General features: G+C 42.3%; 1 protein-coding gene across 4 annotated transcripts in view; it reads right to left on the bottom strand.

Annotated features, from left to right (window-relative positions):
* Positions 1-19217, bottom strand: part of FGFR1 (fibroblast growth factor receptor 1) — a 185599-nt gene that overhangs the window by 64400 nt on the left and 101982 nt on the right. For 3 of the 4 annotated variants that reach the window (XM_069214013.1, XM_069214014.1, XM_069214015.1), the window contains one exon: positions 14678-14874. In XM_069214013.1, the coding sequence (XP_069070114.1) occupies positions 14678-14874 (197 nt within the window). Of the gene's footprint in view, positions 1-14671; positions 14875-19217 lie in introns of all 4 variants that reach the window. The other variant, XM_069214012.1, reaches the window with a different exon arrangement.

The following is a 19217-nucleotide window of genomic DNA, read 5'->3' as shown; positions in this document are numbered from 1 at the left end:
CTTCCCCCCTCTATCCCTCCATTACTCTAGTCAATCCAACTAATAAACTCACATATCCTCTGCTCAAATTAACTCATAAAAATACTAAAACTGAACTTGTATTTTCCTGTACTAATCCACCACTAATTCCTCTTGGGTTCCAGAGTAGCGTGCCATTCACCGAAAAGCACTTTGACATCTCGTCAGGGGTAGTAAGCGCTATATGAATACTATTACAATACAATACAATTACAATATAGAGAAGGTACACTCTAGGTGTTGAATGTCTCAAAATTACTCCGAGCATGCTGAGGGGACAGGAGGCAACAAGGCCCGACTCAGTGAGGCACATTTATTCAGTAAGGCACATTTACTCCTTGCAGGTCTAAACTCAAGTCCAAAAAGACACCAAATGCACAGTGCTGCATAACACGGGTGAAAGCACGACAATCGTGCTGCAGGAAGACAAAGGTTACTATTTACGTGTAAAAACGGTTTCAGATGCACAAATACTAGAACTAATGGTTTTGCTGTAAGTAGTCCATATATTTAACCTATTGTTAAGATAATTAAAAAAAACGGGGTGCCTAAATTTACATGAACAGGTAAAGTAAAGGAAGTAAATGCCATTTTCACCAAACGAGAATCCACTGACCCACATTTTTACGCAGAAACAAGAATAATTAGGGGCACATAGGGGCCATATTTATGTTCTGAGCCATTTGAGAAATTCAAAGAATCATGTACCAAATAATGGGTCTGAAACAAGATGAAAGCCTGGCAGCAAAGATGAAATTAGGGAAAATTTATTTCCGTTTCGGAAGAACATTTTAATTTTGCAGAAGCTTTTCGTAGAGTTCAGCTTAGGGAATCATAAACATGTTTTTAATATAGCTTCCAATGTCCCATCTTTAAAAAGTGTTCATAAATTCTCTAATATATGTAATATTCCAAATCTAGTCTTTATCTTTATCATGCTGACCTTGATAAAATTAAAGACCAAATTAAGGCAACACCACCTTTTAAAAGTCAATATCCAAATCTCCATACAAGACGTTCAGGTTATCAATTCAAGCAGAGTAGCATTGAAGCCCGAGTTACTGAAGTCATTGAATAAGTTATCTTGTTAGAATCACATTTAAGAGACAAAGTTACCAATCTGTGAAGATGAAGCAAGACACACCAAAGAAAAAAGGTTTACGTTAGATTCAACAGTGCTAGACTGAGTAGCTATCATTGAATTACCTTGATAGATTACAAAATGCGGCCTGGGACTTCCAAGTCTCCATGTAATACCAGTTTAAAATCAGCACTGTTTCCAGACATCAAAGTACCCCACTTAAGTGAGTTAGTTTAAAGTACAGCACAGGATTGTGTAGGGTCAAAATGGAAGTTATGGTTGCTTAAACATTCAAGAATGGGCTATCCTTTCATTCCTTGCCTGGGGAGGCATAGCACCTAGAGAAACCTCACAATTCCACACATGCCTGTTAAGTAAAATAGAAGAGACATGCAAGCAAATTGCTGTGGTCGATTTCACCCTTCATACTGTTCACCCTCATCTCTAGTTTCAGCAAGGCTTTATTTATCCTATTCTAATCCGTCCCCACTACTTTTTAGGTCAAGCGTAAGTGTTCGACCTCATGTATACTTTTAGGTATATTTATACTGTGTGCTTAAAGCGATTTCATTTGTTGGTTGCAATGTCCTTTAAAAAAAAAAATCCTCTCTCTGTAGTGGTTAGGTCTGCCTCTTTGTCCCTCCTTTTTCTCTTTCAGAGCAGGGGCAAACTACTGTATAACTTTACACTTTGTCCTGTGTATCTCTTTTGTAGGGGACTTTTTTTTTTTTTTTTTTTTTTTTTTTAGTTTTTGCCTGCTCGTCTTACACTGAGTGTGTGTTTCAGAGCAGCGAATCTTCCTCGGGCAAGCCCTCCAGCGGGTTTTCCCTCCCCACTACCTCCCTCTGCCAATATAAAACAGCAGCAGAGGGGGCGTTTCCAGGGCCAGCTCACCCTCACTTTCTTAGTGTATTTCCCTCTATTAACGTCATGACACACCACAATTTATCTTTAAATATGACAGTAGCCTGCCTGTTTTTTTTCCTGCACAGTGCGGCTCATTTATAATATACTGGTGTGCGCCTTTAAATGTTGTGGTCTGTGGCTCTAGCGTGTTGACTTTTACTTGCATTGATTAAATACAGGAAATGAGGACTTTTGAATTGAGTGTATTGGCCATGGCAGTAATGGTGAATGCGGTCGGTGTTCTGGTTAATTGTAGCAGTCGCATTTCGAAGTACTGGTAAGAGGGGCACACTTCTCGAGTTTGGTAGCATGTTTAATCGGGCACTGTTTCTTTTGTAAGCCACATTACTTTCATCGTTCATGGGCTTGTTTAATCTGTTCCCGGACTCTATGCCTCTCTCTGCCTCCGTTGCTTCGCCCTCCCTCTGTCCTGCCCAGTTCTCTCTCTCATTCTACTTCTTGCGGTCTGTTAGCTCGGACCCTGTCCGCCCACCACGCAAAGCTTCCCACGCTGTCCTGGAGGACTGAAGCATATTCATTCATACAAAAACACCTTCTGGAAAATCTTTAATGAAACAATGTGAAGGGGAAAGAGCCCGCAATGCCCGGGACAAAGGAGCATGCAGACTGCAGAGACCAGTACATCCATCCCTGTGGGTGCAGACTAACTGTCCAGTTGAACTCACATACACATGATGAGTGCATGTACAGTTTGCCATGCGGCAACACCGCAGAGCATCACATCTAACCACTGAAAACAAACCTCAGTTAAAGAGTGTATTATGTACACATATATGGACCACCGCATCTGGGTGAAAGAGGAATGGAAGTCTTGGTATGGTATAAGAGGTGCTAATTCACTCACTGGCCTTCAAATTTAGTGGTCCATTGTAGGGGGTTCCTTTAATATACCTAGTGTGAGCAGTCACAAAACCATTATGTATGCAATCAATTGATGATACAGTTTCCTGGTTTTATTAGAAGAATAGGCACAATTCTGATAATTTGTATTTTTAAGTGCATGGTGGCACCTTCATGCACTATGAAAAACCTGGTCCTCTTTTTTTTTGTCTGCACAAATTACATGCTTGTGTTCTAGTGCCCTTTCAGGTGCTATGTGAGGATACATTTTAGGCTCTTAAAAACACCCACCCAATATTTCCACTAAGGTACCTACAATGGAATGGGTGGATAAATGGCAAAGGGACCTAGCCATCTGTCAAGGAGCTGATACCAGACTGCATTTGTTATTTTATTCTATTTTGCCATTGCACTAGGTGACTAGAGGAAGTCTTTGTTATCCTCGTGGTTCAGATTGGGAACAAACCCTATAATCTATCTCCTCTTATCTGCAAGGCGTAGGGCACATTCGGTACAGAAGGATGTTGGGGGGATGATAATCTCATCTTTAGGATGTGTAGACCTCATAGCACACCCCAAACCCTGACTCCTACCAGGAGAGATAAAAAGGGTGCAAGTAGTGGCTTGAGACCACCAGGTATTTCTACCTGCTTGTCCATAAGAAAAAGGAATCACCAAGGTGCACTTTACTACACATTGTGATTGTCAGACCATACTCCACTTGTATGAATAACTTTTTAGGTCTTGCCTAACAGACAGAACCCAAGCTGTGTGGTTGCTTAATACCCATTGTGAACTTAACAGGCTCTGCTCTCCATGTCGCCCTTAAGCATTCGCTCCCCTCTGTGTTGCTCTCCCACTTGTGTGCCTTCCTCTGCGAACCGCTGCATGCTGTGTTGCCCTCGCAGTAGTATGCGTGTGCCCTCCAGAAAACCACCCAGCTCCCGGGGCTCTGTGTTGCTCTCCCTTGTGTAGTTCCCGGTCTTGTGTTGCTCTGCCTGTAGTGATTCCCAATTTGCAAAACATGCACAGTGCTCTAGTGTTGCTCTCTTCATGTGTATTCCGCACTGCAAATCCACCATCCTTCTGTGCTCCAAGTTGCTGTCTCTCTCGTCTGCAGTTTCTCCTGTAACTCATCTTTCCACTGCATGCTGTGTTCTGGTCAGCAGTGTGCTTCTCCCCTCTAGAAAATTACCCACCTTGTGCTCTGTGTTGCTGTTAGTCATGTGTTTCCCTTATGGTTTACTCTCTCCCTTTCATACTTTCCCACCTGCAAAACACTTGTGTGCTCTGTGACGCTCTCTCCTTGCCTGCGTCCCTCTACAAGGTCCACATGTGCTCTGTGTTGCTCTCTCCCCAGTTTGCTTCTCCTCCAGTAAACCCTCTCTCCACCACGCGCTGCTGTATTAAACTGTGTGTTACTCCTTTCCAGAAAACCATGCACCCTGTACTCTGTGTTGCTCTTCTTTGTGTGCTTCCCCAGTTATGTGCTGCTCTTCCTCGCGTGCTTCTCCAACCATGTGTTGACCTCTCCCTCTAATGCTTTCACACCTGCAAAACAGACCACATGCTATTTCTCTCTCAAGTGTGCTTCCCCATACAAAGCACCTGTTCTCCATGCTGCTCTCCCTCATGTGCTTCCCCTCATGCTCAGTTTTGATCTGTCCCTCTCACATGCTTCTCCAGTGACCTCTTTTCCCTTGTGCTCTGTGTTCATCTCTCCAGTGTTCTTTTCCCCTCTGGAAACATCCTGCACTCTGTGTTGCAGTCTCCCTTGTGTACTCCCACCCACAATTCGCACCATGGAGTATGTGTTGCTCTCTCTACTACGTGCTTTCCCTACGCAAGCACCCCTCCTTTCCCGGAAACAGCACTGGCAAAACCAATTGGTCCAAAAGGCTAGACATAGGCACTTTGCTAAAGCTCGTTTTTTCCAAGTAGCTACAAGGTGGAGTGGCTAGGAGACTTAGCTCACCCATGGGTGCATGAGGCGGCAAAGTGATCTAACCCTCTCTCAGTAAGCTGTAAGTGGTGGGGTGGCAAGGCTGGAGGTTGGGCCGGGCTCGTGCTAGTGAACCACCCACAGTCATTTTCGCTGGTCACATTTAACTAGAATACTTCTGAGGGTTTAGTGGTGTTTAAAGCTTAGTAAGGGGCTAAAGCACATCTACTCCAATGTGGCTAATAAGCCAAAGATGGGAGTAGTACGAGAGGGCGTTATGGGGCGCTGCAATTCCTTTCTTTTTTAACCCTGCGACAATGGAGTGGGCATAACCCAGACAGAAAGTCTATAGTGAGGCGTAAGTAGGTCCTGTGCTGATGCCTACACCATCTATACTGTTATCTTCTCAGAGAAAAAAGACCTGTGGATTCAGATGCCAAGAAAGTCAGCGGGAATGGATAAATGGAGGGAGATGGGTTAAATCCCCCATTCTAGCTCTCCTGCGGATCTGGCTGGATGGATGTCACTGCTTATATTCCTCAGAAGCTTCACATGTGGCTGGGGGTGGAAGGGAATGTATACTTTTCTCCTTTCAACATTGACCCAGCCCAGCAACCGAAATGGAGGGGTGAATGTTGGTTCACACCATGTTAAGTGCGGGTGCACTTTATTTTCTCTTTTTTTGTATTCTTATAGGCGCTTGGACATGATTGCATTCCCTCTAGTGGAGGAACATAGGGGCAAGGTGTGTGCATGAGTGAAGATGAACCACTCCCACTTTGCTCACCAATATTTTTTGGGGAAAAAAATCTCCTGGAAATTGGTGGCCTTTCAGAAGCCTAAAATGAGCCTATTCAATTTTTACTGCACCCCTGAAGAAACTGTTCCTCTCCCAAACACTGCCCAGATAGATGGAGCTGCACGTAGTGGCGAGTTATTTTGCTCCACATCCCCAGAATACACTGCCTTTGCTAACACTTAAATTTTCCTTAGGGGACTATTCATCCCCCTTTGTTTGGCAGATTCTGGAGTAGTCCTGTACTCTCTCATATGCTATTTTATGCCAGTTTTATTCAAAGATTTATTCTTACGCAATCTAACCCCGAAAGCAGATGTGAAAAGGGGGAATAGTTGGGCCATTTGTCAGCGGATCAACCCCACTGCCTATGTATCCATGCTAATGATGCCTGGCTACTGTGGGATTAACACCATGTTGAGGGGGGGTGGAGTGTCAGGTTCATATTGACCATTTAGCCCTGATAGGGACCCGACAAGTGGGGGCGAGGATGTGTGTGCAAGTGAAGAAGGTACTACCCACTGTGTTCAGCATTTGTTTCCAGAAATTAACACCCAAGGCATTGGTCTCCTTTCTGATTCCCATGGATGATCCATTTCAATACTGACTGCACTCCCTTTGGGGACTAGTTTGGCAACTGTACAATTTCCAAATGACTTAAGAGGGGTGAGTGCATGGGTAGGATGCACTGCATTTACTCACATTTAAATTTCCCCAACAGGGCTATTAGACTTCCATGTTTAGCAGACTGGAGAGTAACCCCATACTCTCTGCTCCAATGTTTTTCACGGATAGGAGGGTATAAAAGTGGAGGGAAGGAAGTAACTTATTCAGGCCTTTGTCTTCTCTCGGTCTAGCCAGAACCATATTAATCACTGCTGGCTAGAGAGATGACGAGCGCTTTACCATGTGGTTGGGGGAGGGTAATGCTGAGCCCAGTTTTGGATTTTAAAGCGAGGGCATGTCTCTAACTAGTTTGAGGAAAAATGAAAACGTGGCCTAAGGGCTCAATATTTTTTCATGTGGTCTGGGGAGAGGCTAATTTAGAGAGGTAGTCCTCTCTCTGCCTTCATCTAGGCTACAGAAAAATATGAGGTGGTTGATGGGTAGGGGTAATTCTGGCTCTGTATTAGGAAAAGACCCCTATATTTTATTTGGGGATGAATTTTCTCTTGAATACTAGTGGACTGATGGGACAGAGTTAGCCGGAGCAGGGGTAGATTTCAGAGTTTGGGTGGTGGGGTCTTTAGAGATAAAAGCGTGTCTGGTGGTAGGAGTCGGCGAGCTAAGTTGTGTGCATGTTGCGCTGGAACCAGGGTGTTCACCATTTAGTGAGGCCTTTTCTTTCCCTCGAGGGAACAAATACTAAGTGCGGGGATACATTTATACCAGCCCACACAAGTCCATTTCTCCTCAGGCCACACGCCCCCACTATGACAAAGTACTTTTGGAGGAATACGAAAATCCCCAGGGGGTTAATAATGTTTCAGGTACACCATGATCTAGCCCCTAAGGGACCTGAAAGAATTGTGTGTGGGTGGGTGGTATGTAGTGGAATTTGGCCCCATGCCCTTGGTCCAACAACTGACTACATCACCCTTTGTGTTTTTCCATGGTTGAAGAGGCTAAGTGGGTTATTCAGCTCTGGGTGGGGGTGTGGGGGGGTTGAAAACTGAGGAACACCTACCAAGTTCTGACCCACCAAAAGGGGTTGCTGGAATGCTGACTTGCGGTGAAGCAACAAAAGCTGGATTCCACCCTCAAAAATAATACAAGAAGAAAATAAAAAGGTGCATCCTATCGACCTGGCCCCACTGGGACTAGGAAAAGAGATAAGTGGATTTGGTGCAAACCAGCAGGAAGGAGGATGTTGGGCAGTAAGATAGTGGCCTACACGTGACACCCCAACACAGCATTTTCCATATACGTTATAGTATTGTAGTGTCATTGGCTAGTACTGTTGATCAGTGGCTCCACAGTACTCTTGGGTGCTGTAAGGGAGTGGTGGGGAAAGTAGGGGGACAAGTCACGTCTTGGGTGATGTGTCCTGCTTGAGCAACCCTGATGCTTCAGAAACAATATCTTCTGAAGGGCTGTGGACCCGTCATGATCCTGAAGCAGGCACCCACGTGAGGGGGCCACCTTTCCTTCACTGCCCATCCCAAGTGATGCCACTTAGGAGATAAGCTGTAGATAAAGGCACAGCAACATCTTCATATTGCAGATGTGATTAACTGACCTAAGGTAGATGCAGAAGAGATTTTGCTGCCAACATGGGAGTGAGTGGGATTGCTCTGGTGATTACATCATGGGTTTGCCTCCACAGGGAGGTACAAGTGGCATGCTGGTTCTGGAAATGGAAGATAGAGTGCTTAGGACACGGCGGACCTATCCCTGACATTTAAGTAGTGAAAGGATTCACGTAGTCATGCAACTCTCAGAGAGACCAAAAAAAAAAGGAAAACAGATTTGCTTTTCCACAATTGCCCCACTTTCACACCCTGGCATATGTTGAACCGATGCCTCGAAGTATCAACTCAGTTGGGTAAAATAAACAATTTATTTATGAATTGTGTAAACTAATATAGATTTGACAGATTTAACAAAGTTAATAACAAAAAAAACAAAACTTAAGAGGTAAAGGAACGGCGGGGTGGTATAAGACTCAACAAAGCATTAAGAATAATATTATAGCTAATGTCAGTGGATACAAGATAAATATATATATATATATATATATATATATCATTTTATTGGTCTTCTTTTGCGGTTTGTCATAAAAACACAAGACAAACATATGACTAAGTAGCATCGTAAAATACATGTTTTAAGCCAGACTGCTGGGAAATGCCTTGGTAAATTAGTTTTACATCATATGAATTTAGTGTGGCGCTCTTGAGTTTCGAGTTGAGGCTCCTCACAAATCAGGTGAGGAGCTATCAGAAGTTTCCAAATCGAGGAGTATTTAACTCTTCTCTGAAGTGGAGATTAAATGGGACTGATGGGATGGCAGGAGAGATCTTGTCCAGTTTGTCTTCAGATTGTTCAAGCTCGGCCCTAGATGGAGACATTCTCCATGAGGGAGTCCATTTATTTTTAGGTCAATGCTTGGAAGTTAAACACTGCTTTTAAGGAGGCAAGAGTTCTAAGCCAGGTACGCTTTTTAGTACGATTTATCCACATCATCAAAATAAGATAAAAGAGGGACTGACTTAAGTTCCAAAAACGTGTATTGGCGGTTCTGTGAAGAGACAGATGAATGAGAGTTTGAAATAAGAATATGATTTGTATCCAATGGAAGAATTACCTTAAATGCAAAGCATTTCAATGTATTATCTGTTTGATTATGCAGTGAAACTGTCATTGCATGCACACGACTGTAGGGAACATGGAAGATTTAACACCAGACCTGAAATCTGTACTATTATCACACAGCCTGAAGATGAAGGTATGTACAGATGGAAGCACAGCTGAAAAACTCGAGCAAGTCGTTTCCTTCCCAGATCAAAACAAGGTTTACCCCGCAGGTGAAAATGTTATATCCACATAACCAGGGATAAAGATCTTAGCGTACTGGTGAATGGAAACACTGGTGGTCAGGCTTTATTGACCTCAACCGGGCACTCCGTAGAGAACTTGTTAGCGAGGAAAAAAAATGCTAAAATAGAAGACACCTACTGAAGCATTGTGGGTTATGGCTGACATCAAAGTGAATTCACGTATGTCCAAAGCTAAAAATAAAATGTTCTGTAAAGACAGAAATACATCTGGCCCCAACCACTAGAAGGCAAAAAAAGAACACTATACAAATCTCTGAGACGTTTATGTTTGAGCAGGGATATTCTACTGATCGAGATAGGGTGCGGGTACTTGATAACAAGATCCACTGCTTTATATGGAAGGTAAGTATCTGACAGATGGAACACAAAAGGCACACAGGCGGATGTCAAGAACAGACTGTGCACAAGATATGAATTTGGAAAATTGAGTGCTGCATGGGATTGAGATCAGAGTTGCATTCGAGGATTTACCACAAAATTGGTGCTCTGATGTATTAAATAAAATGTTTATTGATTTTTTAATTAAATATTCTGCTTTCATATTATCCAATAATCATTTTACCTTGAGTCAATCAATCAATTAGGATTTGTAAAGCGCGGCTAAGCACCCAAAAGGGTATCCAGGCACTTGCAGCTGCTGGAGAAAGCAGTGAAAACGAGGAAAAAGCAAGGACAAGGCACACAAAAATGGGGAAAAAGCAAGGCGAAAGCAGTGATAATGAGGGAAAAGCAAGGAGAATGCACTCAAACAGGGGAAGGAGAAGACAGGAGCAAGAGAGATGCAGCAGCATAGGGAGAGCTGGGCCTGGGACCTGCTTAATGGGGTCACACTGCAGCCTCCATTAAGTAGGTCCTGGGAGGTGGGAGGGGTGTTGGGAGGTGGTGGGGGAAGGCGGGAGCAAGTGGTCTATATGGTAAGGTATACAACTGGTCCTTAAAGTTCAAATGATTCCATACGGTGTAATCTTAATTAAACTCAGTCTTCACTCCTATTCTTTAAAGTCATAAAGGAAATGTCTTTCTAACAGCTGCACAGAATGTAACCACAGCGTCTAGGAGGACAGCGTTCAGAACTTTAAGAAGATATCAGTTTGAATTTATGGAAACCAAACTCCAAGCAAGTCAACTATGGTAGAACACTTGGTGCAGACTGGTGAAGTGGGGCACGTTATAAGAAATTCCTCAGCAGTGAAAAATGAAAACATGCCGGACGCTTCACTAAATTATGTGGCAGGGAAAGCCAAATTATATGCCATTAGAGAGCATAATCATTTTGTGACATTTTAATAGACGATAGAGAAGGGATCCCGAAACACCACAGAAAATACAAATTTCTCTTAAGAAAAACAAAAAAACAAGCATTTGCAATGCAATGGGTGTCACATTTGCTCGACTTAGTGTTATTAGCGTTGTAAAATCCTAACCAGACTTTTACTGCCACTTAAAATTAAAAGTAATACAGTTTTACATAAGTGAGCCGATTTGAAGCATCATGCCATGAGCGTGAAGGAGCACACAAAATGAAACATAAGTTCGCTCGCAGTCAAACGTATCGGCAAATGTGCAGCAAACAAGTGGCCCAGAAACCATGGTGAAAACATGGAGCCTCGTATGTTTTCAGTAGTTGGCCGGTGTGTTCGAGGAGTGCTAAACACCGGACAAGGCATTATGTATGCATACCTTTCACAAATAAATTCAAGCGAATTTTAAAAGGCAAGCGCACAAACCAATGAAACTGAAGGGTGTGCGATGGTTGTGGTAAAAAGCCCACAGAGATTACAGCAGGCTAGAGTGCTAGCGCTCGACCCTAAAAAGTCTGGCAGACCAGTTTTGCTTTTGTAACATTTAAGTGTCGCAGTATCATTGTATGCGCAATGAAGATATCCAACTTTTCAAAGAGAAGAGAAAGGTGTGAGATTTACTACACTTGGAAAGCCCTGTTCCGAGTAACTATTTATTTGGCACAGCGTTGGTAGTACTGGATGAATTTGCATGCATAACAAAACAAACTATTTTCGTTATGCTGATTCCTTTTTGTCATCAAAATGCATGTTTAACCTGCATGAATTACATTCATAACAGGAAAGGATGTTTTCAAGCGGCAGGCAGAAATACTTCGCAGTCCATCCACTAATGGCACTGACACTATCTAGACAAATTTTTCACCTCTTTAGTACCTGTTCAGTATCCAAAAACTCATTCAACTACTGAAAGATGATCAACTATCTTTAGCAAACACGGAAACAGTTGGACAGTGTGTGGTGTTCATTTTGAAACATTTGGCCAGTTTGATCTAAAAACAATTGATTTTTCTTGAAATATGTGGATTATTCAGCAGATGAGGGATTATGCGGTAAGTGAAGCAAATCATCATTAAGCACAAAGCACAGCGGCTGCAGAAACACGGCATTTGTGTGGACTTGGTTACAGAGGATAAAGGGCCTTCTTTGTGAAACAGATGTTTTCAGAAGTATGTTTAACATGAAATGTGCATTTTTAGCAACTCAACAGATGTCCTCACATTCATTTCTATTCTGTATGCCAACATAAACCCTCACAGACATTACATGTGACAAACTCTTAGCTTTACTGTCAGCACACAGAGATCCACAACAAACACCACTCATGAATGACACTAGATCCATCCCATTAGACTTCTCAGGGTCTTTAAGTCTGTAGATATTGCTCAGTGAGAAGGCAAGGTAACTGTTTAACTTCAGCTTTATACTTCTGAGAACCATTATCTGTACAAACTGTGGCTTTGTCCCACTGGTCTCTTTCAAAAGGTTTGATTTACAAATTATTCTGAATGCTGATGGATTAGGCTAGTTCCTAAGATCTGGCCTTATTGAAAACCACAAATAAAAGCTAAAGGTACAAACTGCCTGATCATCATGAGTCTTATGCATGAATCTGGTTTGTGTGATCAGGTTTGCTTAGTCTGCCTAAGACTAGCCCTGGGGTTGTAAAGTAATTGGTACTTTGTTCTGTGAGTACTTTTGACAGAATACCGTGTGTGCTTTGGAAATGTTCCGAAGTAGTACAAGTTTATTCTATGATACACTGGATGCCAATGATATCCTATGGTGCTCATGGTAATCTGGTCCAGTTTCTTCAGAAAGTGTAAGTATATGCCTAAATCAGTAGTCCCTAACCTGTCGTCCGGGAAACCCTGAGGGTCTACAAACCCTCCACAGGGGGTCCATGACTGCTTAGAAATTTAACTAATTTTAATAGATTAATAAAGTGTATATAAATAAAATAGCTAAACGTACAACTGAAAAAGTTTAAACATATTGTAAATGTCAAGGAATTTGAAATTGGAGGCTAAAAATTAAATTAGTATCCCCAGATTAATTTGTGGGAGCAGTGCAGGTCCATCAAACAGAATATAGTATGGACCATATGTGGCTTCAACTGAATTTAGAAAAGCTCCAACCTTCCTATTAAAATTACCTTTTGTCTTCTTTTTTCTTTTATTTGTTTGCAAATTAAATACAATGTGTCATCATTTGTGTAGGAGTCTGATGGAATGCTTGTTTCTGTATTTTTTTGGTGTATTGTTTTGCGGTTCAAATCATCAGCAATGTTTGCCCCTGAGTCCCCAGCTTCCAGTAATGACTTAATGAGGGCCCCCCGCATTCCAATAATGATTCAGTGGGGGAGCCCTGGTTCCAGTAATGATAAATTGGGTGATCCACAGAAGTCAAAAGGTTTGGAACCACATGCCTAAATTATTCCACCATGTGTGGATAGCCTAATGTTATGCTATATCAGTGATGTGAGGTTAGAAGCATCAACTGTGAAGTATGAGGTCATGAACAATGCATTGGTGGCTTTTTTATGAGTGATACATTGGTGGCGTTTTGGTGGTACACAAAAGTAAATAGCCTACTTCAGTAGTTTTAGGTTTTAAATTCCGGCTATCACATCCTTGCAACACATTTTCCGGGGAAAACACATACGCACGGACACACACTGCAGGATACACTCACAGGAGTTCAGTTAATGGGTCACCATCCTGTATGCTACTTCACGATGAGTACACCTTCTCACATCTCACCTACTTTCATTTGTGATGACAGCTGACAAAAGTGCCAACGCAAAGAAAACAGAGAATGGACAATCGTCTGCTGCAAATAAATGATTCTGTGCCATTATGACCGGAATGGATGCTAGGCAAGAACGCTCAAAACTTTCAGGAGATGCCAGTGAGATGATACCTTCAAACCCCTCTCAATTGCTTCTTCGGTGTACTTCTATGAAAGGAGTTTAAACTCCAATGAAAAGTTGCAACAGTCGGGGAAGATTGTGAGGCAACGTGGATTCCCAGGAGAGGCTGACAATGGGGGAACAACTGTGACAATTCCTTAGAAACATTTCCTGTTTGAACTTTGTAATTTTAAAAAAGACCATACCCACTTAATGTTCATTTTGATGGTCACGAAACGGAAAAATATAATGCAATGATTGACCAAAATGAATTCACATTAACTTACACCATTCCTAACATACACCTGGTACTATCTAAATCATTTTGGACTCATTTGGGTCTATTTAAGGCTTTTGACTCATAGTGATATCAGCTGATGGGAGTTCTTCCAAACAAGTAATTGTAACACTCTTCTTGACTTTGTCGATAACTGCTGCTCTAAAAGTGAACCTCCAGCCCTCTATTTTGGGGTTTCCTTTACAGATCAAGTACCAAGCAAAATGCACCGCTTACTAGCCGCTACACATAGGATCTGGGTGTTGGAATAGAGCTCAGATTTCCCAGGAACCATTGCTTAAAGCTACTTACTGCAGTCCATGCGCACCATAATCTTTGGTGGTAATCCTTTTGAATCCTTCTGAAAGTATTTAATCCTCCATTTATCTTGGTGTTAAGAAGCCCAAGAAGAAATTAAGAACATTTGCATAAATTAGAGACCTTGTGGGTAGCTAATAATGTCCACTCAATTTATCGTAAGTTATCTAGTATATTTACAGTGCATAACTGGCACTAGTGTGGTACTGAATCGCTCAGAGCTGCCATGAGCAATTACAGGTGGATTTGTATGATCAGTCAGTGAGGTGTGTGATTGTTGTAGGACGTACATGGGAAACTTTGGGTGGGATACAAGTGGTCCTGACCAGTGATGTGGTCGTTTTGAGTCCAGCCCGACACCATCATTCTTCATAACTGAATGTGACAAATATTTTAAAAAACTAAAACATTCTGAGAAGTTACTTGCAACCTCCTGTTTTTGGGCAAACTCATTCAATATTCACCTGTAAGATACTTAATGGGGGAACCTGAAATTTCCCAATTAGCTAGTCTAGTATTAACCATACTCAGTATCTGCTTACTATTTTCTCTACTACGTCACTAAGTGGGGAATTTCTGCTTGAGTTGGTCCCTATACCGTTTATTCCACCAGATCTGCTACCCACACACTCTTGCGCAGCCCATCCACTCTAGCGTCTTCCCAAGAAAAAATAAATATGTAAACCCCCTATATACTTTCTGTTACCTGTCTTTGCAAGGGGAAGCTCTTGGCCAGCTTGTGCACGGCGGGCTGGCTGTTAAAGTCCGTTTTCTTGGTAGTGTTCTTCATCTTGTAGATAATGACCGTGACCAACATGCATGAGATGAGGAAGGCTCCTGTGCAGTAAATGATGATCTCCAGATAGAGTGGGGAGGTCATGATCACGGGGTTCTCTGAAATGGCTGAGCAGGCGAGAGCAAGACATTAAACATACAAACCCGTCACATAGCCACCTCCAAAAGAATGATCAACAGATATGCACCGCAGAACCGGCCATCCCACTCCACGCCCACAGCAGCAAGAACACAAAAAATAAGGAGCAGTGTGCAATCAGATAAGTGCAACACGCGCCAGATTCACAGCTAAACTCACAAAGGTATGCAAGTCATTAAGTTACAGCTCTACACACCAGCACATTCGCATTGCTTAACAGAGACACGATGCAATGTATCAGGACACACAGAAAGCAGGCGTTCCACTCTCAGCACTCAACGTGTTGGTTTAATTTTATATTACTAGGCAAAGCAGAAGTTTATTACAGTCTTCTAGAAATGGTGGATGGAATGGGATGAATCATGTAAAACTTTTGAAAAGCTCTTCGAAAAGGAAGGCTGAAATAGGAAGTTGTGCCTGCGATCTTTTCTGTGTACTAGAGTGTACTCAATGACGGGTCGGGATTAAGGCATATGACCGAATCGGAGAACATATTACGAATTTCTATGATGAACATTGATTAGAAAACATGGAATTAAAATAAAAAATACAGGAAAAACAAATGTAGTGTCGTTTTCACAGACCGTACATGAGTACTCCTGGAATTGAGACAATATGTTTTCAAAAGCAGTATAGAGTCAAAGAAGTAGCTCAGGGTCACATGATCAACATCTATAAAGATCTTGAAGAGCTGGAAAATTTGCATTCGACTTAACACGTCTTCAGTCCAACTGGGTTTGAAAATGTACACAGTAATTGCAGATTGAGCATCTAAAGGGATTCAAGACCTCTTACTGTTTCCTATCCATTTAGATAGAGTCAAGATTAACCTAAACAAGGCTTTTCTCAAATGAAACAGGGTGGATGGAAACATTGTGCCACAGCAACACCTCTTCACAAACTCAGCTTCTGTGCCAGCACCGAACACAAAGTCATCTGTAGAACATTTTCTGGACAACGAACCACGAAGGTGGCTTCTATGTGCCATGTGGAAGCAACACTGATCATTCGCATCCTGCCAGAGCAACCCTACCTAGAGTAATCTCAGGACGTGAAGGGCCGCCATTGCAGCGGAAGACAACCCCAAAGCCTGCAATAGCATTTTATGAGTGCGCTGCTTCCTGGCGAGCTTCCTACCAAGTCACTCGACACAAACTCTGATGCATCACTCAAGAGCTTATCCCCTGCCATACTTATATTCATATTCACAACACCCAGGACGCTTCTGCATCTGTAATCCAGATCGTTTTCCATATGAGTGGACAACTGAGGCCTGCTTCAAAGAGTATTGTGCTCAGAAACCCCTTTTGCAGCTCCCAGTGGGCAGCCCCTGCTGAATGCACAGCGGACATTGGAGCAGCCTGCTCAGAAGAACATCTTGTCCTCTTCCCTGGCAGGCTTGTGCAAGAGGAATTCACTGTAATAATAAAGGCTGGAAAAAATTAAGTCGAGAGTGGAAGCCCTGAGGGGGCCCAGAATTGTAGTTCCGAAACGCCATCCTCTAATCAGTTAAATGGCTGCCCTTCTCGGAAAAGGAAAAAACAGATTAATGTAAAACCTCACAAATTGCTGGGCTGCATTTTTTTCTACTCTGCCCAGAAATACATGTTTTTCTTTTTGGATTTCTATATATGTACCAGCTGGTAATTCTGGAAGGGTAGGGGGAATGAAGTTTGAGGCACAGCGTAATAATGCGCGGATAGGAAAAATAACTAATTCCACATGTGTGGGAGCCCCTGCCTTTGTCAGTCTTCAATGGCCAGTAAGATCCACAAGAGTCAATAAGTTGATAACAAACAGACAATGTTTTGGTTACCGTACCAGACATTAATTTGTTTGATACTACTAAAAGTGCCATTAAATTGTTTAACAGTGACATCTGTTATTTGCAGCGCTTTGAAATGGCAAAACAAGGATCTGTTGTGCTCTTTAAAAACCTAGTTATTCTCGGAGGAAAGCAGGAAAGGCTTGGGTGAAAATATTAATTTGGGATAGAATTCTAGCAGCAGAAATTCTTAGCATTCTATCCAATCCATAACTCTTCATGGCTCAGGTTGCCCCTATGGTGCTTGCAACAAGGTACCAGGTGATGACTGGAAAGCAAGACCGATAATTCCCATTCGTTTGGTTCAAGCAAATATATTCAGAGTTAAGTGAAGGAGCACTTAGGTAACCGGTGAATTCCAAAAGTCTAGGTTTGCTCATGGGATTTTGCAAGCGGGAAGAACATGAACCTTTGAGGAAATTTCTTATCATTTCTGAGACCTCAGAAAAATGGGTCAGGTGTAGCAGTAATGGGGTCACCATCAGAGACACACATGACTGGTCGAGAGGATATGAATGCCAAAAATTACCTGTCAGAGTCCAACAGGAAGTTACATCAAAATGAGATAACTACTGAGGTGCCATTTTTAGGGAATTACTTCTGACCACAAGGCAACTATGATGATTTGGTACGCCATGCAGGCTACGTGAAGAGGATTTTCAACATCAAAGGGAAGCCATCAATAGGACTCATGATTCACAAGGGTTCATGGAGTAAGCGACTTATTTGAGGAGGGTTATATAAAAGTTATGTAGACGGGATAAATATTTAGGAGTTAATGACTGCTGCGAAGAAAGTCTTGAAAGGCAGCAAAAGTCTTTAGCTGGCATAGAAAGATAGCCTAGATTCTCCAGAGGCAGGAGCAAGTCACAAAGAAGATGAATGCTACAATAGAGATGCTGAAGACGCAGATGGATGGGCAACTAATTTAAGTCCTGCTCGCTGCTGGGTAGCCGAAGTTGTCTCGCCCTCAATTGTAAGGGAGGAATGAGTGATGAGTGAGGTAGTATTCTTTTCCATGGCTGTGGAGAGTCCACTAAGACAATTGCATTCCAGCAAACTGGTTTTATGAGATTATTTCCCTGACTAGGTCGTAAATGCCTTAAATTCGCTTCTAGTGCAAAACTGCTCGTAGAACTTGTCCCTTCGCAGATAAAACAAGTATTTAGGTTCTCCTTCGACCAGCTGCAGCTATCTAGCTGGAATTATTTTCAGTAATTCTGGGGAGAATTTCATGAAGCCCGGTCCAACTTGTGGCCGGAAAATATTAACAAGGAAGCCAAGGTGTGAACATCTGCTGGTAAACACATCTGCAGCTCCTACACACCATCAACTTTCGGGCTCTAGTGGGATTCTACTAAGCCTATGAGAATTATGATGTTTACAGATTACTCTTTTTTAAACCCTGGGCTTAAGCTATAATTCATCCTAGATTGCTCATTCATCCATCTCAGGTACACTGCAATAAAACCTTCTGCTTTGGAAATTGAAATATGCTTTATTGGTCAAACCATGCTCATTTGAAGATATACAAATTACTTTGATTCAATTTGAAAATAATCACAGAATGCTATTGACATTAGTTAAGTTTGTATGCTCAAATGCACAACATGCCATGAGATGCGGGCTCACTGAACTCAGGCAAAGTCGATTTAACAATGAAGTGAACAAGGTTCAAAAACACATACCACTTCAACATGAGCAGTCACACTGTTCCTCCACCCCCATCCCCATCCCACCTGCTGCGAAATAAAGAGCATCTCCAAGGGGGGAAAAAGAGTAATAAGAAAAAAGAAATATTAAGTGTTTTGAAGGAAAATAATTTTCCTTCGAAAACTCGAAACAGAGCATGCATGACTAGAGTGGAACTTGATAACTGAGAAAGATTTGGCTACACCCAATCTCTTTCCCTAGGTGTCAGTTATCAGCAATGGCCACATTGATGGCGAGGCAACTCCTCGCATCAACGGAGTGTGTCCAAAGCGAGAACACACCCAAGCATCATCACAAACAAACACACTTAAGAAGCCTATATACAAGAGTAATTTCTGCACCACAGCAGCATTCTTCACTCCTTGGCAATGACAACACCGGTGCCAGTTCCTTGTATTCTACAAGCAACCACTGCTAGAAGCTCCCTATGTCAATGGGGATACTGGCATAGATGTACATTTGAGGGAATGGTGGAGGTAGGGTGGCAAAGTGTGGGCTTTCGGAGGTGTGAAATAACTAATGCTTGGCTCTTGTGGCAAGCAGATGTTTTATTTAAGTTCGTAGTATACCCAAAAACATCTCAAATGTTCTGTGCATTGGCTTCATGTATTCAGTCACTTCTCAGCAGACGTAGCTCAATTCCATATTTAAGCAAACTACGGAGTGTTTGGATGTCTGTGGTCAATATTGATTGAGGACGTCTGTGGATTTTTTTACTGTATTGGAAATTTTACTTTGCAGAGGAAGCAATCAATTTTTCAGTGACCAATTCTT

This window comes from Pleurodeles waltl, chromosome 11 (genome assembly GCF_031143425.1).
Source record: "Pleurodeles waltl isolate 20211129_DDA chromosome 11, aPleWal1.hap1.20221129, whole genome shotgun sequence".
Lineage (NCBI taxonomy): Eukaryota > Metazoa > Chordata > Amphibia > Caudata > Salamandridae > Pleurodeles > Pleurodeles waltl.
Note: the sequence above shows the minus strand (reverse complement) of the source record. Positions and strands in the feature narration are given on the sequence as shown.